Raw genomic sequence first — 22,373 nt, 5'->3', positions numbered from 1 at the left:
TGGTATGAAAATGTGAATAAATTACAGATAAAACATATTTAGGAAGCCCTCTGGAACGCATCCCCCACATATAACGAGGATAGGGTGTATATTTTACATGGAGGGTAGCAGATGCCTAGAACAGACAGGGGGAAGTAGATATGGCACCAAAATTCATGAGGCATTTGGACAGGAAGAACAGGCTATATAATAGAGGGGTGTAGACCATGTGCAAGTAGATGGGATTAGCTTGCAATGGCATCATAGTTGCTACAGATATGGTAGGATATGGGGACTGTTCTACATTCCATATAGAATACATCATATTAAGTAACACAACATTTACAGAAGCCACAGTATCAAATAGCATGATTTGCTATTTTATATTAAATTAGGACAGTGCAGTGGCACAGTTGGCAGAACTGCTGACATACAACACCAGCAAACTTGGTTTGATCCTGACTCCTGTTCTGGTCTATGCAGAGCTGCACATTGCCCCTGTGACTGTGTGCTTTTCTACTCGGGTACTATTTGCTCTCCTACATTCTCAAAATGTTCAAGTTGGTAGTTTAGTTGGCCACTGTAAATTGATCCTGGTATGTTGATGAGAGGTAGAATTTGGGACTGTCGATCGCAATGTGGGAAAAATAAAATGGGATTAGTGTAAATGTGTGTTTGATGGTCAGTACGGTTTCAAAGCTTTATTACCTCATGGGTTTACATTAAATAGAGTTTCCAAAGATTTGTAAATGATTATGTTTTAATTTTTCAAGAATTCACAAAAACAATCAATTCTATGCACAGAATAATTTTTAAAATATGCACTGGGAAACATTGCAAATTATTTCTGCCAATTAGAAAAAAATGCATATCGAATTACATCAGGATTAATTGAAAGAAATTAAAATTACAGAACATTTAAAGATAAACCATGATGTATTATTAATTATAAAGCAAACAAAAAACTGTAAATCTGAAACAGAAACAGAAATTGCTAGAAATAAATGTTTTGTTCATTATTGTGAACAGATATATTAACAATTTTGGCATAAAGTATTTCTTTCAATTAAAATACTTTCAAGGAATCTGATCAGTGGCAAGGGGAAGTACAGAAAAAAAACTGGAAATCCTCACAAACTGTAGACAGCAGACGTTAGATAGAAGATTGAAGTAGTGGATATGGTCCAGTCCATTACAATAAAGCCCTCCCCACTATTGAGCCACATCTACATGGTGCACAACTGAGGAAAGCAGCATCCATCATCAAGGACCATCACCCTACCATCCAGGCAATGCTGATTTCTCACTGCTGCCAACAGGAAGGTGGTACGAGAGCCTCAAGACCCACACCACCAGGTTCAGGAACAGTTATTATCCCGCAAACATCAAGCTCTTAAACCAGAGGGGATAACTTCAATCGCCCCATGACTGAATTGTTCTGGGACACTTCATCTCATGTTCTTTCATTCTATCTATTTATGCATGTATGTATGTATCTATCTAACTAACTATCTAGTTATTTATTTATTTAGCTTTTGCACAGTTGTTGACTTTTGCACATTGGTTGTGGTTTTTCATTGATTCTAATATCTTTTTTGGATTTACCATGTATGCCCACAAGAAAATGAATCTCAGGGTTGTATATGGTGACATTTATGTACTTTGAACTTTGAAGTGGTATTTATATCTAATAATGATAAAAAAACAAGGCAACTGCATGGAAAAATTGAAAGACGTCCATTTAGAACAGAGATAAGAAGGAATTTCTTTAGTCAGAGGGTGGTGAATCTGTGGAATTCACTGCCACAGACAGCTGTGGTGACCAAGTCACTGGGTATATTTAAAGTGGATGTTGATAAGTTCTTGATTAGTAAGGTGTCAAAAGTTATGGGGAGAAAGCAGGAGAACGGGATTGAGAAGGTTAATAAAACGGTCACAATGGCATGGCAGAACAGACCCGATAGGCCGAATGGCCCAATTCTGCTCCTATGTTTTATGGTCTTATGGAAAAATAGTGGTAAAAATTTCAAGAGGGGAATGAAAGATAATGAAGAATGAAAAAAAATTGTCCTAAAGTCTCCAGATCAGGTATGAAATTTAACCAGAACTAGGGGCCAAAATTGGAAATTGTCTGCTCCCTTGACCGAAAAAGAGCAACCCCAATTCACAGGTACCATATCTCTCCTCAATACACCCACCTATTCCAAGTCTTGTGAAGAACACTGAAATATTAACACATTAAGTTACTGAAATTAATTTTAACAACAAAAATAGGGTGTTCGAGTGGAAGGCAGTTTTGCAGCTTTTGGAACTTGAGCTTTTTGAAGATTTCATCTCAAACCCAGTTAATGGCAAGCCTTAATGGCATAAAAAAAAGGTTGGGAACTGCTTATCTAAAAGTGCAAAGCAGGAACGAAAAGATAGGGATGAAAACAGAATGAAATATTTCAGCAGCAAGTTAAAAGTTGCGGACATCATACTTTTGATTAACTCATCTGCATTAGTGCTAAGAAATAAGGAGAAAAAGTCCACATGAATTGTTTTCTCATGAGGAAGGCGTGTATCGTGATCTCCAGTCAACACAAGAGTTGTGAAAGAGTGTAGTGCCTGTTTTGCAGAGGGAAATAATTCTTCAGAAAAGATATGTTGTCAAACTTATGATCCAGATTTGTCAGCAAATTAATTGTGAGATCATCAGTGGCTCTCATAAGCACACAAGTAGAGTTCAATGCAGTATCACAAATTTGCTTGTGCAGCTTCTCTGGATATCGTGCTCAATTATTATTTATAGATGGATTTATAGATGTAAACATAAAGCAAAATGCAAAAAGCTTCACATAAATCATTAATATTTTCTAAACTCACCAAACGAAAACTTAGGCATGTCTAGTATATTAGAAAAAGTAAGTGTTTACTAGTGAGGGAAAGCAGTAGCTGTACTGGTGGGTTGGTTTATCTCTGAGTTGCAATGGAACCTGTATTTTAACCAGCCATTTAACTGGTATTCTAACCAGTCACATTAGAGTTGTGAGGAGTTTAAATCCAAGAGTGGGAAGAAGGGATGAAGTTCCAAGAATGACATAAATCACAGGGATTTATCAGACACTAATACTAGAGGGAAAGGTACTAATGTGGGAAATGATAAAGAAATTGTGACAGAAAAAGCAGAGAGAGCACAAACCAAAGAGCAAAACAGATAAAGCAAGAGGTTCAGAAATAATATAAAGATAAATACAAAGGCTTTGAACATGAATGCACGGAGTGCTCAAACAAATGAACTGATGGCACAAACAAAAAAAAAGCAACACACATAAAATGCTGGAGGAACTCACTAGGTCAGGCAGCATCTATAGAAAAAAGTACAGTTGGACATTTCGGGCAGAGACCCTTCGGCAGGATATGATCTGATAACATTTCAGAAAGATATTGATTTGGATCTGAATATTTAAGGGTATATGACATTAAGGAAAGAGAGAAATGTAGCAAATAGTTGAGCAGCATTTATGAAAATTAGTTATGACTTAGTCCAGCAGACAGGGATTGCACAAGTTCAAAAAAGCAAGATGCAGGAGCAGTTTGGGTGAAAATCAATATAAAAAGGCCAGGCTGCTGTGGGAGAGCTGTCCGTTAACTGTGATCTCACGATTTGACAGAGTGGTGGAGTTCTGAACATGGGAGGCTTTAACTTACATGGAGATTGCAGAAAGTAGATGGCCAAGGGTAGCTAAGATGATAAATTTATGGAGAGTGTTTTCAGATAGATTCACAGAACAGTAATCTGGAACCCACTAGAGAACAGGCTGTGCAAGATCTGGTACCGTACTATATGACTGGATTAATTAATTATGTCAATGTGGAGATGCCCCTGGGTATTAAAGATGATAAATATGAGTAAATGTTATATTTTACTTTGATGAAATCCAAGGTTCATAATCTGAATTTGTAAAAGGAGAATTATGAGAGTACAGAAGAAGAAATGTTAAAAAGGAATTAGCAAATTAGATTAAGGAATTGGTTAATCAAAATGCAAAGACAGGCAAAATATGGGAGACAGACACAAAGACTGGATGGATCTGAGGCAGACATAAGTGTTTTGGTTTGTGGGGTTGAGGCAGATGTAAAGTTATTAGAGAGATAGAAGCAAAGTTGGAGAGAATGGGGAGAGAATCAAAGGTCAGAGAAGAGACAAAAAGTGTGAGGTGGAGGAAAAAGACAGAGAGAAAAACAAAGAGGGACAGATAGGCTGCCTGGTATGACTGAAAATGGAGCTGAATAAACCTATACATAGCAATGCTTCTAGTTTTCTTTCATATATCTTATAACTTTCAGCTTCAATTATAGGATTATATTGTGCAGCACTGAGCACAATGCCAGCAAGCGTCAGCAGTAAAGATAAGACTAAATTAAACCATACAATGCAAATTAAATCTCATATCATCACAACTCTCCCTAAAAGGGGAAAAACTGCTTTAGCTGACAATAGCAAAATAATGCCAAAATAAATACATTCCAAACAACTGTTTTCAATTTAGTTCAACTATCATGCAGAATATTCATAATCAGATGATTTTTAAAAACATAACAAACATATTAATAATAACCCACATTATTCTATGCAGTTAGTATTTCAATCCATTAATTAAACTGCTTAATAAAACAGTTCATGTTACCATAGTAACTAGTCTCACTTTCACATGAAACACATAAAGACTAAAGAAAATGGTTCAATCACCAATCCTAGTGAATTGCAACAACAATAATGAGGGACATAACTAAGGTGGATGGCAGCAATCTTTTCCCCAGGGTAGGGAAATCCAAAACCAGGGGGCACAGCTTTACAATAGATAATGTAGATGATCAGAATATAAACATCAACAAACTACAGATGGTAGAGATCTGAAATAAAGACAGAAAATGATATAGTCACTCAGCAGACCTGCAACAGCAGTCCTTACACATCTTCCCTTCTCAGTATGCAGGGGCCCAAGCAGTCCTTTCTTCAGAAGCAGTGACTCACTTGCACTTCTTCCCATGTAGTGTACTGAAAAGATTTGTGAAGAAGTTGTCAGTCTGAGTTATAGAGAGGGGTTGATGGGGCTACGTCTTTATTCCTTAGAGAATAGGAGAGTAAGGGGTGTTCTTATAGAGGTTAATAAAATCATGAGGGACATAAATAAAGTGTATGGTAGCAGCCTTTCCTCCAGGGTAGCTAGGGGGAATAGGTATATGGTGAGGGGGAAAGATTTAAAAGGGACTTGAGGGACAACTTTTTCAATTGTCACTTCAAATCCCCAACTCACTCCTGAACAGATCTCCCTGTCTGTGGTCTACTGCACTATCATAATGAGGCCCAATGGCTGCCTGAGGAACAACATCTCATCTTCTGCCTGGATATGTTGCAGCCCACTGGACCCAACATTGAAACCTCCAACATTAGGCAACTTGTTCTTTCTTTCTGTCTGCCATCATTTATGCTCATTTTCCCTTTCCTATTAGTTTAGTGTGGTTTGCTGGGCATCAGCCACTCCACCACTGAGCTCAGCTGAAGAGCACCCATGTGCTGGAGAAAAGGGCTGGATTTCTTTTGCTGACCAGATGGCATTTGGATGGGATCAGGGACCTTTTAGGAAAAATGAAGTGGAGCTGAGTTTAAGTTATTTTACTTTATGTTCATGCTTTAATTATTAGCATTTTATGGTAGTCTATTTATTTATATACATGATTCATTATTTTAAAAAATAATTATATTATCCCTCTACATTTAAATAATTTTAATATCTCTATCAAAGTATTCCTAGATCATGGATGCAACAGAACATCATAAGTTCCATGAGCCTTTGGAAATGCAATCCATATGCCAGGATGATATGAGTGTAGAGGGTCAGGTTGGTTCTATCCAGATGAGTTCAGTGTGGCTGGCTGGCAGGTATTATGGGAGGTGACTGCAGCACAATCTGGCCCAACTTTCAGTTTTACCTGAGCTATAGAAAGAATTAACGCATTCTGCTTTTCTCTGCAAACTACAAGTAACAGCTGTTAATTGAAATCATCTCTGTTCAAATCCCTTAGAAAGATGAATGAATTTTTTTACTTAATTAAATTTAAATATATACCTGAAAGCTACAGTAAAAACTACATCTATTTTTGTGAGAGCAATCAAAAGGCAACTGTCATTAGTTAAACTTGTCCCTATATGCACCAGCTCAAAATACTACTGAACATCAAAATGCCAGCTGTTAATGGTACAGCAAACAAGATGTTTGAGTCAGCAGGTCAAAGGGCAGCATAATAGAATTGCTACAGCCCAAAAGACAGCAATTTGGTCTCTTTCAACCAGAGCAATTCATTTGTTCCAACACTTCTTGCCCTCTCAATGTAGTATTGAAATTTTACTTCCACCATATACAGTATTTATCCAGTTTCCCCCTTACGGCCAAAATGAAACTTGCCTTCACCGCATATGTAGGCAATGCAGCCCAGATTGTAACCATATAGGGCATGAAAACATTTTACTTTATATCACGGCAAATTCTTTTCCCTAGTCCTCAAATGCCTCAGCAAAAAGGAACTGCCTTTCTCTATCATTCTGTCCAAAACCTTAATCACATTTTATATTTCTATCAAGACTTCCTTAAATATGTTCTTATCTGAAGAAAACAGTCTCAAACTCTCTAAGATGTCTTCATGACTTCAGTACCTAATGCCAAGGACATGTTAATCAGTTATGCATTATGAGGCACTTTACCAGAAACCTTCTGGAAACCCGATTTCCTTCATTACCTTCATCGACTCTACCAGTCCCCTCAGCAAAAATTTTCATCAAACTGTTTAAAACATAAGCAACACACATCAAAATTGCTGGTGAACGCAGCAGGCCAGGCAGCATCTCTAGGAAGAGTTACAGTCGACGTTTCAGGCGAGATCCTTCGTCAGGACTAACTGAAGGAAGAGTTAGTAAGAGATTTGAAAGTGGGAGGGGGAGGGGGAGATCCAAAATGATAGGAGAAGACAGGAGGGGGAGGGATGGAGCCAAGAACTGGACAGGTGATTGGCAAAGGGGATATGAGAGGATCATGGGACAGGAGGCCCAGGGAGAAGGGAAGTGGGGGGGGGGACCCAGAGGATGGGCAAGGGGTATAGTCAGAGGGACAGATGGAGAAAAAGGAGTGTGAGAGAAAGAATGTGTGTATAAAAATAAATAATGGATGGGGTACAAGGGGGAGGTGGGGCATCAGTGGAAGTTACAGAAGTCAGAGAGTGGTGAATCTGTGGAATTCTCTGCCACAGGAAACAGTTGAGGCCAGTTCATTGGCTATATTTAAGAGGGAGTTAGATATGGCCCTTGTGGCTACGGGGGTCAGGGGGTATGGAGGGAAGGCTGGGGCGGGGTTCTGAGTTGGAGGATCAGCCATGATCATAATAAATGGCGGTGCAGGCTCGAAGGGCCGAATGGCCTACTCCTGCACCTATTTTCTATGTTTCTATGTTTCAATGTTCATGCCATCAGGTTGGAGGCTACCCAGACAGAATATAAGGTGTTGCTCCTCCAACCTGAGTGTGGCTTCATCTTTACAGTAGAGGAGGCCGTGGACAGACATGTCAGAATGGGAATGGGATGTGGAATTAAAATGTGTGGCCACTGGGAGATCCCGCTTTCTCTGGCAGACAGAGCGTAGGGGTTCAGCAAAGCGGTCTCCCAGTCTGCGTCGGGTCTCGCCAATATATAGAAGGCCACATCGGGAGCACTGGACACAGTATATCACCCCAGCCGACTCACAGGTGAAGTGTCGCCTCACCTGGAAGGACTGTCTGGGGCCCTGAATGGTGGTAAGGGAGGAAGTGTAAGGGCATGTGTAGCACTTGTTCCGCTTACAAGGATAAGTGCCAGGAGGGAGATCAGTGGGGAGAGATGGGGGGGATGAATGGACAAGGGAGTCGCACAGGGAGCGATCCCTGCGGAAAGTGGGGGGGGGGAGGGAAAGATGTGCTTAGTGGTTGGATCCCGTTGGAGGTGGCGGAAGTTACGGAGAATAATATGTTGGACCCGGAGGCTGGTGAGGTGATAGGTGAGGACCGGGGGACCCTATTCCTAGTGGGGTGGTGACAGAATGGAGTGAGAGCAGATGTGCGTGAAATGAGGGAGATGCGTTTGAGGGCAGAGTTGATGGTGGAGGAAAGGAAGCCCCTTTCTTTAAAAAAGGAGGGCATCTCCCTCGTCCTGGAATGAAAAGCCTCATCCTGAGAGCGGATGCGGCGGAGACGTAGAATTGCGAGAAGGGGATGGCATTTTTGCAAGAGACAGGGTGAGAAGAGGAATAGTCCAGATAGCTGTGAGAGTCAGTAGGCATCAGTGGATAAGCTGTCTCCAGAGACAGAGACAGAAAGATCTAGAAAGGGGAGGGAGGTGTCGGAAATGGACCAGGTAAACTTGAGGGCAGGGTGAAAGTTGGAGGCAAAGTTAATGAAGTCAACAAGCTCAGCATGCGTGCAGGAAGCAGCACCAATGCAGTCGTCAATGTAGCGAAGGAAAAGTGGGAGGCAGATACCAGAATAGGTTCCGAACATAGATTGTTCCACAAAGCCAACAAAAAGGCGGGCATCTGTTTAAAACATAATTTGCCCTTAACAAATTTTGTGTTGGCTTGCCTTAATTAATTTCTATTATTCCTGTCCTAGAGGAGTATTTTAAAATGTGTTGACTTTAAGAGGCCCCCAATCTTTTTCCATTTTCTGCCCTTTTATCTTTATAGCTTGCAGAACACTTCAGGGTTCCTGTTTATGTCAGCAGATATCTTTTTCACATACTCAACTCTTTCCCTCCCAATTTAATTTTTACTTCTCCTCTGCTTCTTCTATAAACAAAATGTTTTTATCATAAACATTATTTTTCACTTTATCTTCTTCTCATCTCTTTCATCATTCATGGGAGTTCTGAATTTGTTTGTTTTCCCTACATCTGAACTCTCCCTTCCTTAAATACTTACCACAGTTCGGCTACAATTTTGCCTGTCAATTTTACCTTGACTTTGCCTAGGTCAGATACACTCCCATCCCAACGAAATTGTCCTTCCTGAAAATTAATTACATTTAATTTGGATTGCCCTTTTCTCATTTTCAATAGTTAACTTAAACTTTAGTGATATTATGATCACTGTCTTTCCTGTTAAATGTGGTCTACTTGACCCACCTCATTCCCTGGAAAGAGTTCCAACAATGCCACCTTCCTTCATGTACAAGTAACCAGAAAATTATCCTGGACATATTTCAGAAAATCGTCACACTGTCCATTCTTAACACTAGCAAAATTTGGCAAAATTAAAGGCACCGAAATTAACTATCCAAGGCTACATCTAGCAGTTTAGTGTTCTCTCTGTTGTTTCTTAGCTTGAACAAAAGAGATTGATTCTTTGACCTTCTGTAACATCCTCTCTCTCCAAAATTGTTACATTCTCTTTAAGCAATACTGCTACCTTCCCCCTTTCTTGGCTTCCCCTCCTTTAAAAGTGGAACTTGAGTTTAACAGACTACATTTGGTTGTTAAAATAAGCTTAATACTACTGCTGCTTATCATTGTTTCTGTGCAAGTGTAATAGCAACTTTAGGAGACCTGAGGGGCAGATGTGCACTTAAATGCTGATAAACAAAATTGCTGTTCAGATGTCCACAGCATTGGACATTGTGAAATTGCTTTATTCCTGTGTTGGATACAAGGCAAACAATCTGTATTCCATATAGTATTTACCCACAATGTAGGCCATCCAGCCTGTTATTTCCATGCCAGCTCTCTGAGGAAACCCATCAATTCTGCTCCCCCATCATCCACTTTCATATACACATACATTAATATCCTGATTCTCCCACCAGCCAACTACACCAAGGGAATTTACAGCAGCCTATTAACCTAACAGTAAGCAGATTTTTGGATTGTGAGGAAGAACTAGTGAATTCAAGATTCAATTTTGTTTAATGACATTTCCAGTACACAACAGTAAATGAGAACAAAATAATTGTTACTGCAGATCTGATGCAGCCCAAAAAACACAATTAAGATAAAGAACACAATAATTTTAAAAAACATAATAATCATAAATACATAAGACAGCTTATATAATGCATTTGGAATTTCAGAAAGCTTTTTATAACAGATTAGCGTGCAAGATAAAATTTATGGGATGGGGTTGGATACTGTGCTATTATGGATACAGAGGACATTTAGTAACATCCAACGAAAAGTGAAAAACAGTTAACATTTCAGTCAAACACTGTCAGAACTAGAAAAGAGAGAGAGAAAAAAAACTTGTTTTCGAAGAGAAGGATAGTTTTGCATAGTTTTGATCTCCTGATCTGAGGAAGCATGTCTTTCTTGTGGAGGGAGCACAATTAACAGTTTGCCAGATTGAATCTAGGGATGATAGGACTTACATATGAAATATGGATACATGACATATAAAGTGGTGGCAGAGATGGTAAAGCAGCTGCCTCACGGCTCCGGTTCAACAATGACCCCTGATGCTGTCAGTGTGGAGCTGGTATGCTCTCCTGCTCTCCTTGTGATCGTGCAGGTTTTCTTTGGATACTAATTTTCACAGATGCCAAGGCTGGTAGGTTATTTCGCCACTGTAACGTGTCTCCAGGATGCAGGTGGATGTAGGAAATTAGATAGTTATGGGAATGTGGAGATATTAAAATTAGTGTGAAAAAGTTCTCGGTGGTTGGCCCAGAGTTGTTGGGCTGAAGAACCTATTCTGAGCTGTATGACCGAAGGACTGGGATAATTGGACTTGCATTCATTAGAGTTAAGAATAAGCAAGCACCTTATTAAAATCCTGATGACATTTGGACAAACAAGATGCAGGAAATGGTGTCCAATGGTGTGAAGTCGAGAAGCAAGGGTCACAGCCATTCAGGATAAAGAGAAATCTCCTCACTTAAAAAGGGGGAACCTCCAGATTCCTAGTCCAGAAGGTTGTTGAGACCAAATTATTAATTTTATTCCAGGAGTTCAATACTTCTTACATCCTTCACATACATGAGTAAAAATTTTTAAGTTACGTCTCCGTCTAAATGTGCAACGTGCAATCGTAGTAATTTATAATAACATAATAAATAGAACAGTCAATGTAACATAGAAATACACTCAAATCAGCATGAGTTAATCAGTCTGATGGCCTGGTGGAAGGAGCTGTCCCAGAGCCTGTTGGTCCTGGCTTTTATACTGCGGGACCGTTTCCCGGATGGTAGCAGCTGGAATAGATTGTGGTTGGGGGTGACTCAGGTCCCTAGTGATCCTATGGGCCCTTTTTACACACTTGTCTTTGTAGATGTCCTGAATCATGGGAAGTTCACAACTACAGATGCTCTGGGCTGTCCACACCACTCTTTGCAAAATCCTGCGATTAAGGGAGGTACAGTTCCCATACCAGGTAGTGATGCACCAGTCAGAATGCTCTCAATTGTGCCCCTGTAGAAAGTTCTTAGGATTTGGGGGCCCATATCAAACTTCTTCAACCGTCTGAGATGAAAGAGGCGCTGATGTGCCTTTTTTTAATCACACAGCTGGTGTGTTCAGACCACGTGAGGTCCTTGGTGATGTAGATGCTGAGGAACTTGAAGCTGTTTACCCTCTCAACCCCAGATCCATTGATGTCAATAGGGGTTAGCCCATCTCCATTCCTCCTGTAATCCACAACCAGCTCCTTTGTTTTGCGACATTGAGGGAGAGGTTGTTTTCTTGACACCATGATCTCAGAGAGATGACTTCTTCCCTGTAGGCCATCTCATTATTGTTTGAGATAAGGCCAATCAAAGTAGTGTCATCAGCAAATTTAATTAGCAGATTACAGCTGTGGGTGGCGACACAGCCATGGGCATACAGGGAGTAAAGGAGGGGACAGTACGCAGCCCTGAGGGGCCCCTGTATTGAGAGTCAGAGGGGTGGAGGTGAGGGAGCCCACTCTTACCACCTGTCGGCGATCTGACAGGAAGTCCAGGATCCAGCTGCACAAGCAGGGTCAAAGCTGAGGTCTCCGAGCTTCCTGTCAAGCCTGGATGGAATTATGGTGTTGAATGCTGAACTGTAGTACAAGAACAGCATTCTCACATAAGCATCCTTCTTCTCCAGATTTGTAAGGATAATATGTAGAGCAGTGGCTATTGCGTCATCTGTCGACCGGTTGTGTCGGCAGGCGAATTGTCGGGGGTCCAGTTTGGGTGGCAGCATGTTGCAGATGTAGTCCCTGACCAGCCTCTCAGGAGCATTTGCGTATTATTGAGGTGAGTGCAACAGGACGTCAGTCGTTCAGGCATGTTACTTTGGTCTTTTTTGGTACAGGGACAATGGTGGATAATTTGAAGCAGGAGGGCACTCTTCACTGGGAGAGGGAGAGATTAAAAATATCTGGAAATGCACCGAACAGTTGTTCTGCGTGCATCCTGAGTACTCGCCCTGGGATGCCACTGGAAACATCTGCATACCTCAGCCTCAGAGATGACCAGTTGAAGGTTGCAGCAATGGCTTTCCTTGGAGGCTCAGAGTTAGCGACATCAAAACAAACGTAAAAGCGATTGAGCTCATCCAGGAGAGAGGCCATGATGTTGGCGGCACCACAACGTTTGGCTTTGACGTCTGTGATGGTATGCAACCCTCGCCACAAGTCACGTGTGCTATTCGTAGTGAATCTTGACTCAAACTTGCCCCTGGATTGTTGTTTTGCAGCCTTGATAGCTTTACGCAGATCATAGCTGATTTTCTTGAGCCCCTGCTGATTGCCGGCAATGTAAGCTCTATGTCACGCGATAAGGGCTGCTCACATGGAACTATTGATCCAGGGTTTCGGGTTCGGGAAGACCCTAACTGACTTCTGGGGGACAATGTCGTCGATGCACTTCTGGATGAAGCACGTGACTCCACCCGTGAACTCGGAGACATCCTCATCATCGAAGACATTCCAGTTGATGCCACTGAAGCAGTCCTGCAACACGGAGGCCGACTGGTTGGACCAACAGTGGACAGTTTTAACTATGGCCACCTCTTGCTTCAGCTTCTGCCTGTATGTTGGCAAAAGCAGGATCAAAGAATGATCTGATTTTTCAAAAACTGGGCAAAGGAGAGCTTTGTAAGCATTGCAGAAGGGAGTGTAACAGTGGTCAAGTGTCTTATCTCCATGAGTACTCACCTGGATGTGCTGACAAAACTACAGAGAGACTTCCGTCAGCAACGCTCAATTCAAGTCACTGGCGATGATGAAGGCAGCCTCTGGGTGTGCAGCCTCCAGGGTGCTGATGGTCTCATATAGTTCCTTGAGAGCCAGGTCAGTATCAGCCTGCGGCAGAATATACACAACTGTGATGATAACAGCCGTGAACTCCCTAGGCAGCCAGTAGGGTCTGCAGAGAAGCATCAGGTATTTCAGGTCTGGGGAACAAAAGGATTTGACGGCACGCACATTCTGGGGGTCACACCAAACATTGTTGATCATGAAGCATACCCCTCCTCCTTTACTCTTCCCAGAGAGGTTTTCTGACCTGTCCACCCAGAACAGGGAGAACCCAGAGGGTTCGTTAGTGTGGTCCAATATCTCCTCAGTCAGCCAGGTCTCCACGAAGCACAAAACGTTACATTCCTTTGTTTTCTGCTGGTAGGAGATTATGGCTCTCAGTTCACACAGCTTGTTCTCCAGGGACTGAATGTTAGCCAGGAGTATGCTAGGGAGCGGCGGCTGATTTGCACGTCATTTCAGCCTCACCAGGAGGCCGGCCCTTCTCCCTCGTCTCCAGCCTTTCTTCCGAGGTAGTGGTGGGGTAAGAGATGAGTCTCTCATGGATTGCACAAGCAGGGGTTCCCAGTGTAGGAAAGGCGGCACCCAGTGGGGAAGTGCTGTCTTTCCGATGTTCAGAAGGGTCAGTCTATCGTATCTAATGTGACTATCAGCTGCTAGAACAGAAAGTGCTAAGACAATTGTAGAAACTATTAGTATACTGTAGATTTGGAACGGAGTTTGCAACACAGCTGTCGTACACGGCACCATCTTGTAAAAAAATATAGTACGAAAGGCTAACAAGAGGAAGTGATTTTTGGAAGAAAGTATGAATTGAGAATTGCATTTGAATAATCAACCATGATTATACTGAATAGCTGACTCAAACAGCCAAATAGCCTACTCCTGTTCATACACCTGTCTATAATTTCTCTGGGGAAATTAGTACCAACAGATGGCAGCAAAATAAATTGCTTTGTTTGACTTTTTGCAAATTTGCTCCAAGCCACATTTCAAAGATTGTGTTTTTCTGGCTTCCCCAGAAAATGGGGAAACCCATTGGGTTAAAACTCCACGCAGTCAGCAATGGAAGTCAAAATTGAACATTGAATCAGAGAATGCTGCACTACCTGTAGTCCTGGTTTCCATACTTATGTACTTAAATCACCTTCTAAGCACACAAGAGCATGAGACAGAGTTTGACACGAGAGCAAGCAGAAACAAGAGACAGCACCATAAGTAGGAAATAGGAACGATCGAGGATTTGCATGAGCACACAAAGAGGCAACACAGCAGGTGGAGAGAGGGGGGAGGGGAGAGGGGGAGAGGGGGGGAGGAGAAGGAGGGAGGGAGGGGAGAGAGGGGAGAAGGAGGGGGGAGGGGAGAGAGGGGAGAGAGGGGAGAGAAAGAGGGAGAGAAAGAGGGAGAGAAAAAATATACGCAGCGAAAGGCTAGCATCACTGCAGCAAAGTTGAGGCTCTGTTCCTTCAAATTGAAAGTTTAAAGCTCAGAAGCCCATCTGTTTGCTGGCCCATTCCCTTCACACCCAATCTATTCAAAATTACTCTTATATTTCTGATGGTGGGCTACTCTAGGACCCGAGGTCACACAAGGGAACCACTTTGGACTGAGATATATTTGTCAGGAACTGTATCTAAAACTATTTTTTGTATAAAAATTGCACAATCAATCACAGTCATTTTTTTTAATTGCTGGATAATCCTTAAGAAAAATACTCATGTTCAGCCATTTTGCTGGGGAAGCTAAAAAAGCACAATCTTTGAAATGCTGCTTGGTGCAAATGTGCAAAAAGCCAAATGTAAAGCAAATTATTTTGCTGCCATCTATTGATACTAATCCAGCAGTACAAAATGAAAATTACTGCCAACGATGCATTTCACAGCAATTATTCTGATCCACAGTTCCACTTTATCCCTGGACACACTAAATATTGCAAGGCAAGAAACTTTGTCTTTTTTTAAGATATTAAAACTTACAACCTTCAACGGCTCATGCATTCAAGACTTCTCAGTCTTCCTTCCCCTTCACATTGCTCTGACCATATTGCACTCAATTCCACCGCCTGCCATGTTTTCCATAATCCCTTCTGATCTTCCCGCTCTAATTCTAAACTATCAGTTCTGAACAGAGATCTCAATTTCAGAGTCCAGCATGACATCTAAGCTCTTTTTTTCTGCTGTCTTTGTTAACTGCCAACATAACGTTGACTCTCTTTTACTCCCCCAATCTCTCTAACTCACTTCAACAAAACTCTCTCACAACTTGCAGCTTTCTGCTCCCTAACTCTGATGAAGCCTTGAAAACTTCTAACAAGGGTAGTATCGTCGTAGTTTGCTGAATTGACCTCTATCTCCCATACGCCATATATCAGCTCTCTGACACACAGATGGTCCCATCACTGAAAATCAGGGCATTGTCTGCTAGAGAGTGATTCATTTTCTTTGGAGATCATCCCTCCCAAATGTCCAGTTTTAGAATAACTACAAGAACTCCCCCCACTCTCTGCCAAGTTCCCTATCAAGCATCGCCTCCCAAAGGCTTAAGATTTGCTTTCCCAATCAGCGTAAATTCATCCATCAATAAGCACAGTGGATGTGTTCTTCACTGCATGACAACTCCAAGAGAAATACAGTCAGCAGCACCAGCAATTATATAAGCTCACAGATACTTTTTCCTCTACCAATTGGGTGGAACTGTGTAAATAACCCCTTCAAATCCCATTACCCACAGAAATTTGATTTATCTTGCATCTGGTTCATGATGGCATACAAACCATGTTCCTAATGAATGGATTCAGACATCTCTCAATGCCTTTTATTTGTCAATCTTTCTCACTACGACGGTGTACTTCACCTCCAACAAGCTTAACATAGAAGTGGAACTAATCTATAGGACAAATGGGAAATTCTTCATCCTGCGTTGCCTCTATTTCGAAACCAAGGTTCCATCCCCTTTGCACTTCTCAATCTCAAAAGACAGGCTTTACACAATCGAAGATCTGCAACCAAAAGACTCCCAGCTGTACAACATAGTTTCACAACAAGACCCTGAATAATACACACTATCTTTCATCTTAGGAGATAACACACAGTTATCTCTCTCTCTCACACACACACACACACACACACACACACACACACACACACACACTCATTTAATATACAATTGGTTTCAACTGCATCTCTGTCCATGATAGCCCTAGTTTCATCTTATCAGAAAAAATTCTTTTGTCCAACCATCCAACTTTCTGAAACTTAAAATTTACTTTCTCTCCTTCCCAGTTCTAAACATTTTCAACCTTAAAACCTTTAGCTCTTTTTCAGATTCCACAGGTGCAATATGACCTGCTCAGTGTACTGATCTTTGAATGATGACTTATAATTATTATTTTTTTACTTCTCTGTAAATTTGTCCAAGTAATAGTCTTTAGCACCTTATATTCATAGTACTTTTCCTGCTCAGTAAGCATGTATTGACATAACCTAGCTCCCAAATACATCCGAAATATCAAACAAACATGTGATATTTTCTTATATTTTTCTTTTAGTTTCCTTTTGTTACAGTTATTAAATATGAATATCTGCAGGATGTACTATGTATATTTAAATGTACCATTGAAGTAACAGATCTTGCATCATCTTCATAGGCCAACACTGGAGGTGGATCCTTCCCATCATTTTCTTTGACCTTTCGATCCAATAAATCTTTCTGTGCCAAGAGTTTAGCTTCAGTACACTTCATCTGCTGAACATTTTGCCTCAGCTCCTCCAACGCCTGCTTCTGACTCAGCAGCGGCACAATGCTGGTAGAAAGAAATTTTGAATTAATTATATGTTCTCCATCTTCATAATGAAACGGCACGCCAGTAAACAAGAAAAATAACCTTTTCTGAAAACAACTCATTAGAGTTAACATTCTTCAAAAGATAAAACCAGTGGTTTGTTTTCATTATTTGTGTTAAAGCCAAAACTAGAAATGCCAAGAAAGCAACTGGGGGCATTTCAGTTAGATGAAGAAAACAGTGAAGCTACAGCCACTAGTCCTTGGAGCAGAAAAGGAACAGTTGCTTGAATAGAGCTTTTGCCAAAATCACTAAAGTTTTGGTGCAAGTGTGTAAAGAATTTTCAATAGCAAATGGTTCAAAAATTAGAAAATACAGATAAATGGAATTTGACCAAAAAAGATTTTTATTTTTAAACACAGCTAATCGTGATTTGGGATTTACGGCCTAACAGATTTAATAATAATGTAACACACTGTAAGGTTTCACTGCTAATGTAATGGCCTCTCTGTAATGTGTCAATGCTCAGGCTAAGGTAATGGTTTCTCTGTAGCAGCAATGTTTGGGTTATAACTAGAGATAACGTGGCATGAAGCCAATGAGCGGGATGTTGTTCTTTCTTGTGTGTCTGGGAGCAGGGATTTTGTGGCCTTTAGTTGGGCAGCAATGAAGAGAGAGAACATGAATGGAGAGAGTTGGTAGACCACTAGACGGAGTGGACTGAGTAGTGAGGGTCCAAGGGTCGGCTATGTTCGGAGGAGGATTGGAACAAATGGATGACACTGTGAGCTCCAATGTTTGTGCATTAGACTGTTTTATGAGAATGGGCCCTTTTTGTTTTTTTTGTTTCTTTACTAACCATACAGTCAAATTAAGAATTATAAAGCTCAATCGTTCAGTCACATATTGTGTACTGATTGTTATTTTGTGGTACTGATCTGTAATGGGGGCACATCGCACAGCATCCACCCATCCCCTAGATTAAGCTGCTGGCCAAACCGAGGGTTACAATAAGAAGAAGTTGCAAGAGAAATAATATGCAACCAAAATCTGTTTTGTTGTATGTTTTAAAAGATAGCAGCAATTTGGAATATCACTTTTACAAAGATATTTGTGATCAGTCTGCAAAGAATATTTTAAATGACAGTGTAGTTCTCAGTTGAAAACATAAATACTTTGCCTTTAATATGACACACCAAATCATCACTACTGTTTGGTTTTAGAAGTCACATAATTAGGTAAATGGAGATCACAGTGTGCAGTCAAGGTGTATGATTATAGTAAAAATATACTTGAATCTGGAAGGTCCAACTGCTGGTGAGTCAATATCCTGGCAAAAACTACACCATGAAGACAAAGAACACTCCAAGCAACTCAGCGAAAAGGTTATTGAAAGCACGTCAGGAGATGGATTCAAGAAAATTTCCAAGTCACTGAATATCCTTTGGAGTACAGTTAAGCCAATCATCAAGAAATGAAAAGAATATGGCACAGCTGTAAATCTGCCTGTAAATGGCCATCCTCAAAAACTAAGGGACTGTGCAAGAAGGGGACTAGTGACAGAGGCTATTAAGACATCTATGACAACTCTGGAAGAGATGGGAGAAACTTCGCAGACAACAACTGTTGCCGGTTTCATCACCAGTCACAGTTTTGTGGCAGAATGGTAAAAAAAAAGCCACTGTTGAAAAAAAAATCCTCATGAAATCTCAGCTAGTTTGCCAGAAGGCATGTGGGAGACTCTGAAGTCAGCTGGACGAAGCTTCTATGGTCTGATAAAATCAAAATTAAGCTTTTTGGCCATAAGACCAAAAACTGACCTATGCCAAACACCCCATATCATCAAAAACACACCATCCCCACCATGAAGCATGGTGGTAGCTGCATCATGCTATGGGGATGCTTCACTGCAGGAGGCTCTGGAAGGCTTATGACGTTAGAGGATAAAATGAATGCAGCCAAATGCAGGGAAGTCCTGTGCTGCCTGCAAGAGAATGCGACTTGGGAGAAGATTTGTATTTTCCAGCAAGACAATGACTCCAAGCATAAAGCCAAAGCTACACAGAATGGCTTAAAAACAACAAAGTTAATGTCCTGGAGTGGCAAAATCAGACTCCAGACCTCAATCCAATTGAAAATTTGTGGCTGGACTTGAAAAGCACTGTTCACTCACGATCTCCATGTAATCTCTCAGAGCTTGAGCAGTTTTGTAGAGAAGAATGGGGAAAAATTGCAGTGTCTGTCCAAAACTGATAGAGACCTATTTACACAGACTCAATCAAGGCTATAATTGCTGCCAAAGGTGCATCTACTAAACACTTTGAAGGTGGTGAATAATTAATCAATTATTTTGTGTTCTATGTTTGTAATTAATTTAGATCACTTTGTAGATATCGGTTTTCACTTTGACACCAAAGTTTTTTTCTGTTGATCAGTGCCAAAAAAGCCAAATTAAATCCACTGTGATTCTATGTTGTAAAACAATAAAGCATGAAGACTTCTGGGAAGGCACTGTAAATATGCATTGCAATTCAAAAACAACACAGGATCTTTTAAGAGGTATAGCTCTAGCTGTTGCCTTCCAGTAATAGGATCTGGAATTTAAATCACTGCTTTGAGTTTTTACAGAAATTTTATCAAAATAGTAACTTGGAGTTTGCATATTGATACTTACTCAGATTTCTTTTCACATGCCATTGTGGTTTCCTGAATTTTTTTCTCAAGTTCTATCATGATTTCTTCTTTGTTGGTAATGGTTTGTTGAGTCTGGATTAAGTCTTCAGTTGTTGCTTTTAGCCTGTTATTGAAAGAGCAGAAGATAATCTAAGAATTTCAAGAAGTGATTGACCCAAATTGCTAAAGAAAAGCTATACAAATTATCTGCAATGGTATCAAAACTGTCACAATCAGATTCTTTAAATGCCTGAGATCAACAATGAGCCTTGCCACACTAAATAGAAAATTCAAGATTCAGATTCCCATCATTGGATCATATTCTGAAAATATGAATAGCACACATCTGTGCTCTAAAGTTATGAATGGAAAATCAGAAAAGATTCCTATCCTCAAATAGTATTAAAACATACCCCACATGGTCCCGAATCTATATAGGGTGCAGCTAGAGGCTTAAATATGATACCACCATATTTAAGAAACATTAACAATCATCTGGAAGGCCTACAGTTGAACAATGAACAAGAAAATAAACCCCAAACACTGGAAATTAACCTTCCTCTCTGAATTTCAAAATTTGCTTTGCAATTATTGTTAATAATAATTGATAGAATCTGCTATTTGCACCCAAGGCTCAATATGTTTTCTTTCAGTTTAACATTCTCAATTTCAGCAAACTTGAACATTTTAACATTCTTTTAGGTATCTGTTATAAACAAAATGTGCACTGATTTTAGTAACTGTTCTCAGAACTCAAAGCAAATACTTTCTTTGCGGCTGCCGTTAAATATTGAAGGCCCAAAAGATTACTGTCTAAAATGTTGAGAAACCACATAGCAAAGGCATAAGAACTATTTCCGAAACTTACGTTGTTTGTAAACTTTCTGCTGTTAAGTTGTTCCACAAGATATCACTGGACTGAACATTTTCTATTTCTTCCAATAATAGAACATCAAATTCAATACATGCTTCCCTAATTGGCTGTGACCTACAAAAAAAAGTCAAGTATTGAAAACAATATGCAAGCATCTGTTAAACTACCTTTGACTGATGCTTTTTTAAAAAAGCTTATTAAATTAAATTGCCTATGGAGTTGTATTACATATAAAAATGTAGAAAGAATTACTATCAGAAAAACAATATAGTTACAAATGTAAATTCATTACCAATGAAGAGAACTTACAAACACACCCCAAAGCAATATTTACATTTTCAAAAGTCCATTTTATAAACAGCATTCCTTAGTTTTCCAGTTTTCAGTTTTTTTTCCATCTCAGAATCATAAGATTTTGGAACCAACTCCTAAAGCTACCACTTCGAAACAATCTGGGCTAACACTTCAGGACAGTACAATCTTCAAATTTGTCTATTCAATGTTACTCAACCTTTCAACATTGATCAAACAAGAGCAACTAAGTATCTGGAACAATGCTTCATCCACAGTTATGATAATTATAATGAATTAATTGTCCATTTATCTCAATATATTCTATACTTTGATTTGTAGATATACATTTCCATATTTTGCAGAAAAAAACTTCATCAAAATAAAAATAATCAGGTCAGGGAATCTTGGCTACCCTGGAAAATTTATAGTATGCATTACAATTATTTTGTTTTGTTAGTATTGGATTTAATAATAAATACATTACCTGTGATTTTCAATGAAGTGGCTATACTCTGAAGTGGGGTCGATTTGTTCCACAGAATTTTGGACATCCTTGTGGATAGTTACTATTTGTTCTGTTACAAGGCTAGTTATGTTTACATATTCTTCTAGAATTCCCTTTCTATGGAGGAAAGTGAAAATAAAAGATAGATTATTGTCATGTACAACATATTTTCACAAATCTTCAAATTTACTGTACAAATGCATTAAAACCCCTTAGTGGGAGATAGCCTATTGTTACTATTCCTTAAAGAAACTTGCACCATCTTCTTTCGTCAGTGTGAGTTCCTTCAAATCCTTCACGTATTTCAAATCTTACCACTGACAGCATTAAAGCAAGTTAAATAACGCATACAATTTCCAACAAACACACAACAGAATCATGGAGTAACAGAGCTTGGGAGCATGAACATAGTTGAATTTTAATTCTTAGCATCCACTGTCACAAACCACTGCATATCCAAGCATGCAGACAAATGAAGTCTGACTAGCGATCCACAAAGTGGTATGAAGATGGCTTTAAATTAATATAATATATATTCTAATATTTGATAGGTTGTAATAAATATGTTGTTCATTCATTGGTTCACACATCATCAACAAACAATATCAATCCAAAGGTGAAGTGTGGTGAGAGAGATTGCCCTCAGCATAATACTTGATCCAGCAAGGAGCCATGATTAACTTGAAATAAATGCAAGGTAGAGGGAAAATCTTCCCTTGCCAGAATAACACCTCCCACAAAGGGAAGATGACTGTACTTCTTGGAGGCTGATCATCTCAGCCCTTTGTCATCACAGAAAAGAATTCAAGCTTGCGTTTCCCAAACGTGTTGAACTGCTCCTGGAATCCACTGTAGTACCACTCCATCAGTTTATTGGCAGAAACACGAAAATAAAGAGGATTCTGTTTTATTGGGCCATCGGTTAATCAGGACAGCCACTTATTTGAGACAACTCTTAAAGAACAAAAACTAATTGAGAAAATAGCTGTA

General features: G+C 40.0%; 1 protein-coding gene across 2 annotated transcripts in view; it reads right to left on the bottom strand.

Moving 5' to 3' along the window:
- Positions 1 to 22,373, bottom strand: part of fer (fer (fps/fes related) tyrosine kinase) — a 141,353-nt gene that overhangs the window by 34,980 nt on the left and 84,000 nt on the right. For both annotated transcript variants that reach the window (XM_063068628.1, XM_063068627.1), the window contains exons 6-9: positions 21,363 to 21,500; positions 20,579 to 20,698; positions 19,712 to 19,834; positions 16,869 to 17,058 (exon numbers count right to left, since the gene is read on the bottom strand). In XM_063068628.1, coding sequence (XP_062924698.1) covers positions 16,869 to 17,058; positions 19,712 to 19,834; positions 20,579 to 20,698; positions 21,363 to 21,500 — 571 coding nt within the window. The remainder of the gene's footprint in view (positions 1 to 16,868; positions 17,059 to 19,711; positions 19,835 to 20,578; positions 20,699 to 21,362; positions 21,501 to 22,373) is intronic.

This window comes from Mobula hypostoma, chromosome 16 (assembly GCF_963921235.1).
Source record: "Mobula hypostoma chromosome 16, sMobHyp1.1, whole genome shotgun sequence".
NCBI classification, from domain to species: Eukaryota; Metazoa; Chordata; class Chondrichthyes; order Myliobatiformes; family Myliobatidae; genus Mobula; species Mobula hypostoma.
This window is presented reverse-complemented; position numbering and strand designations above follow the sequence as displayed.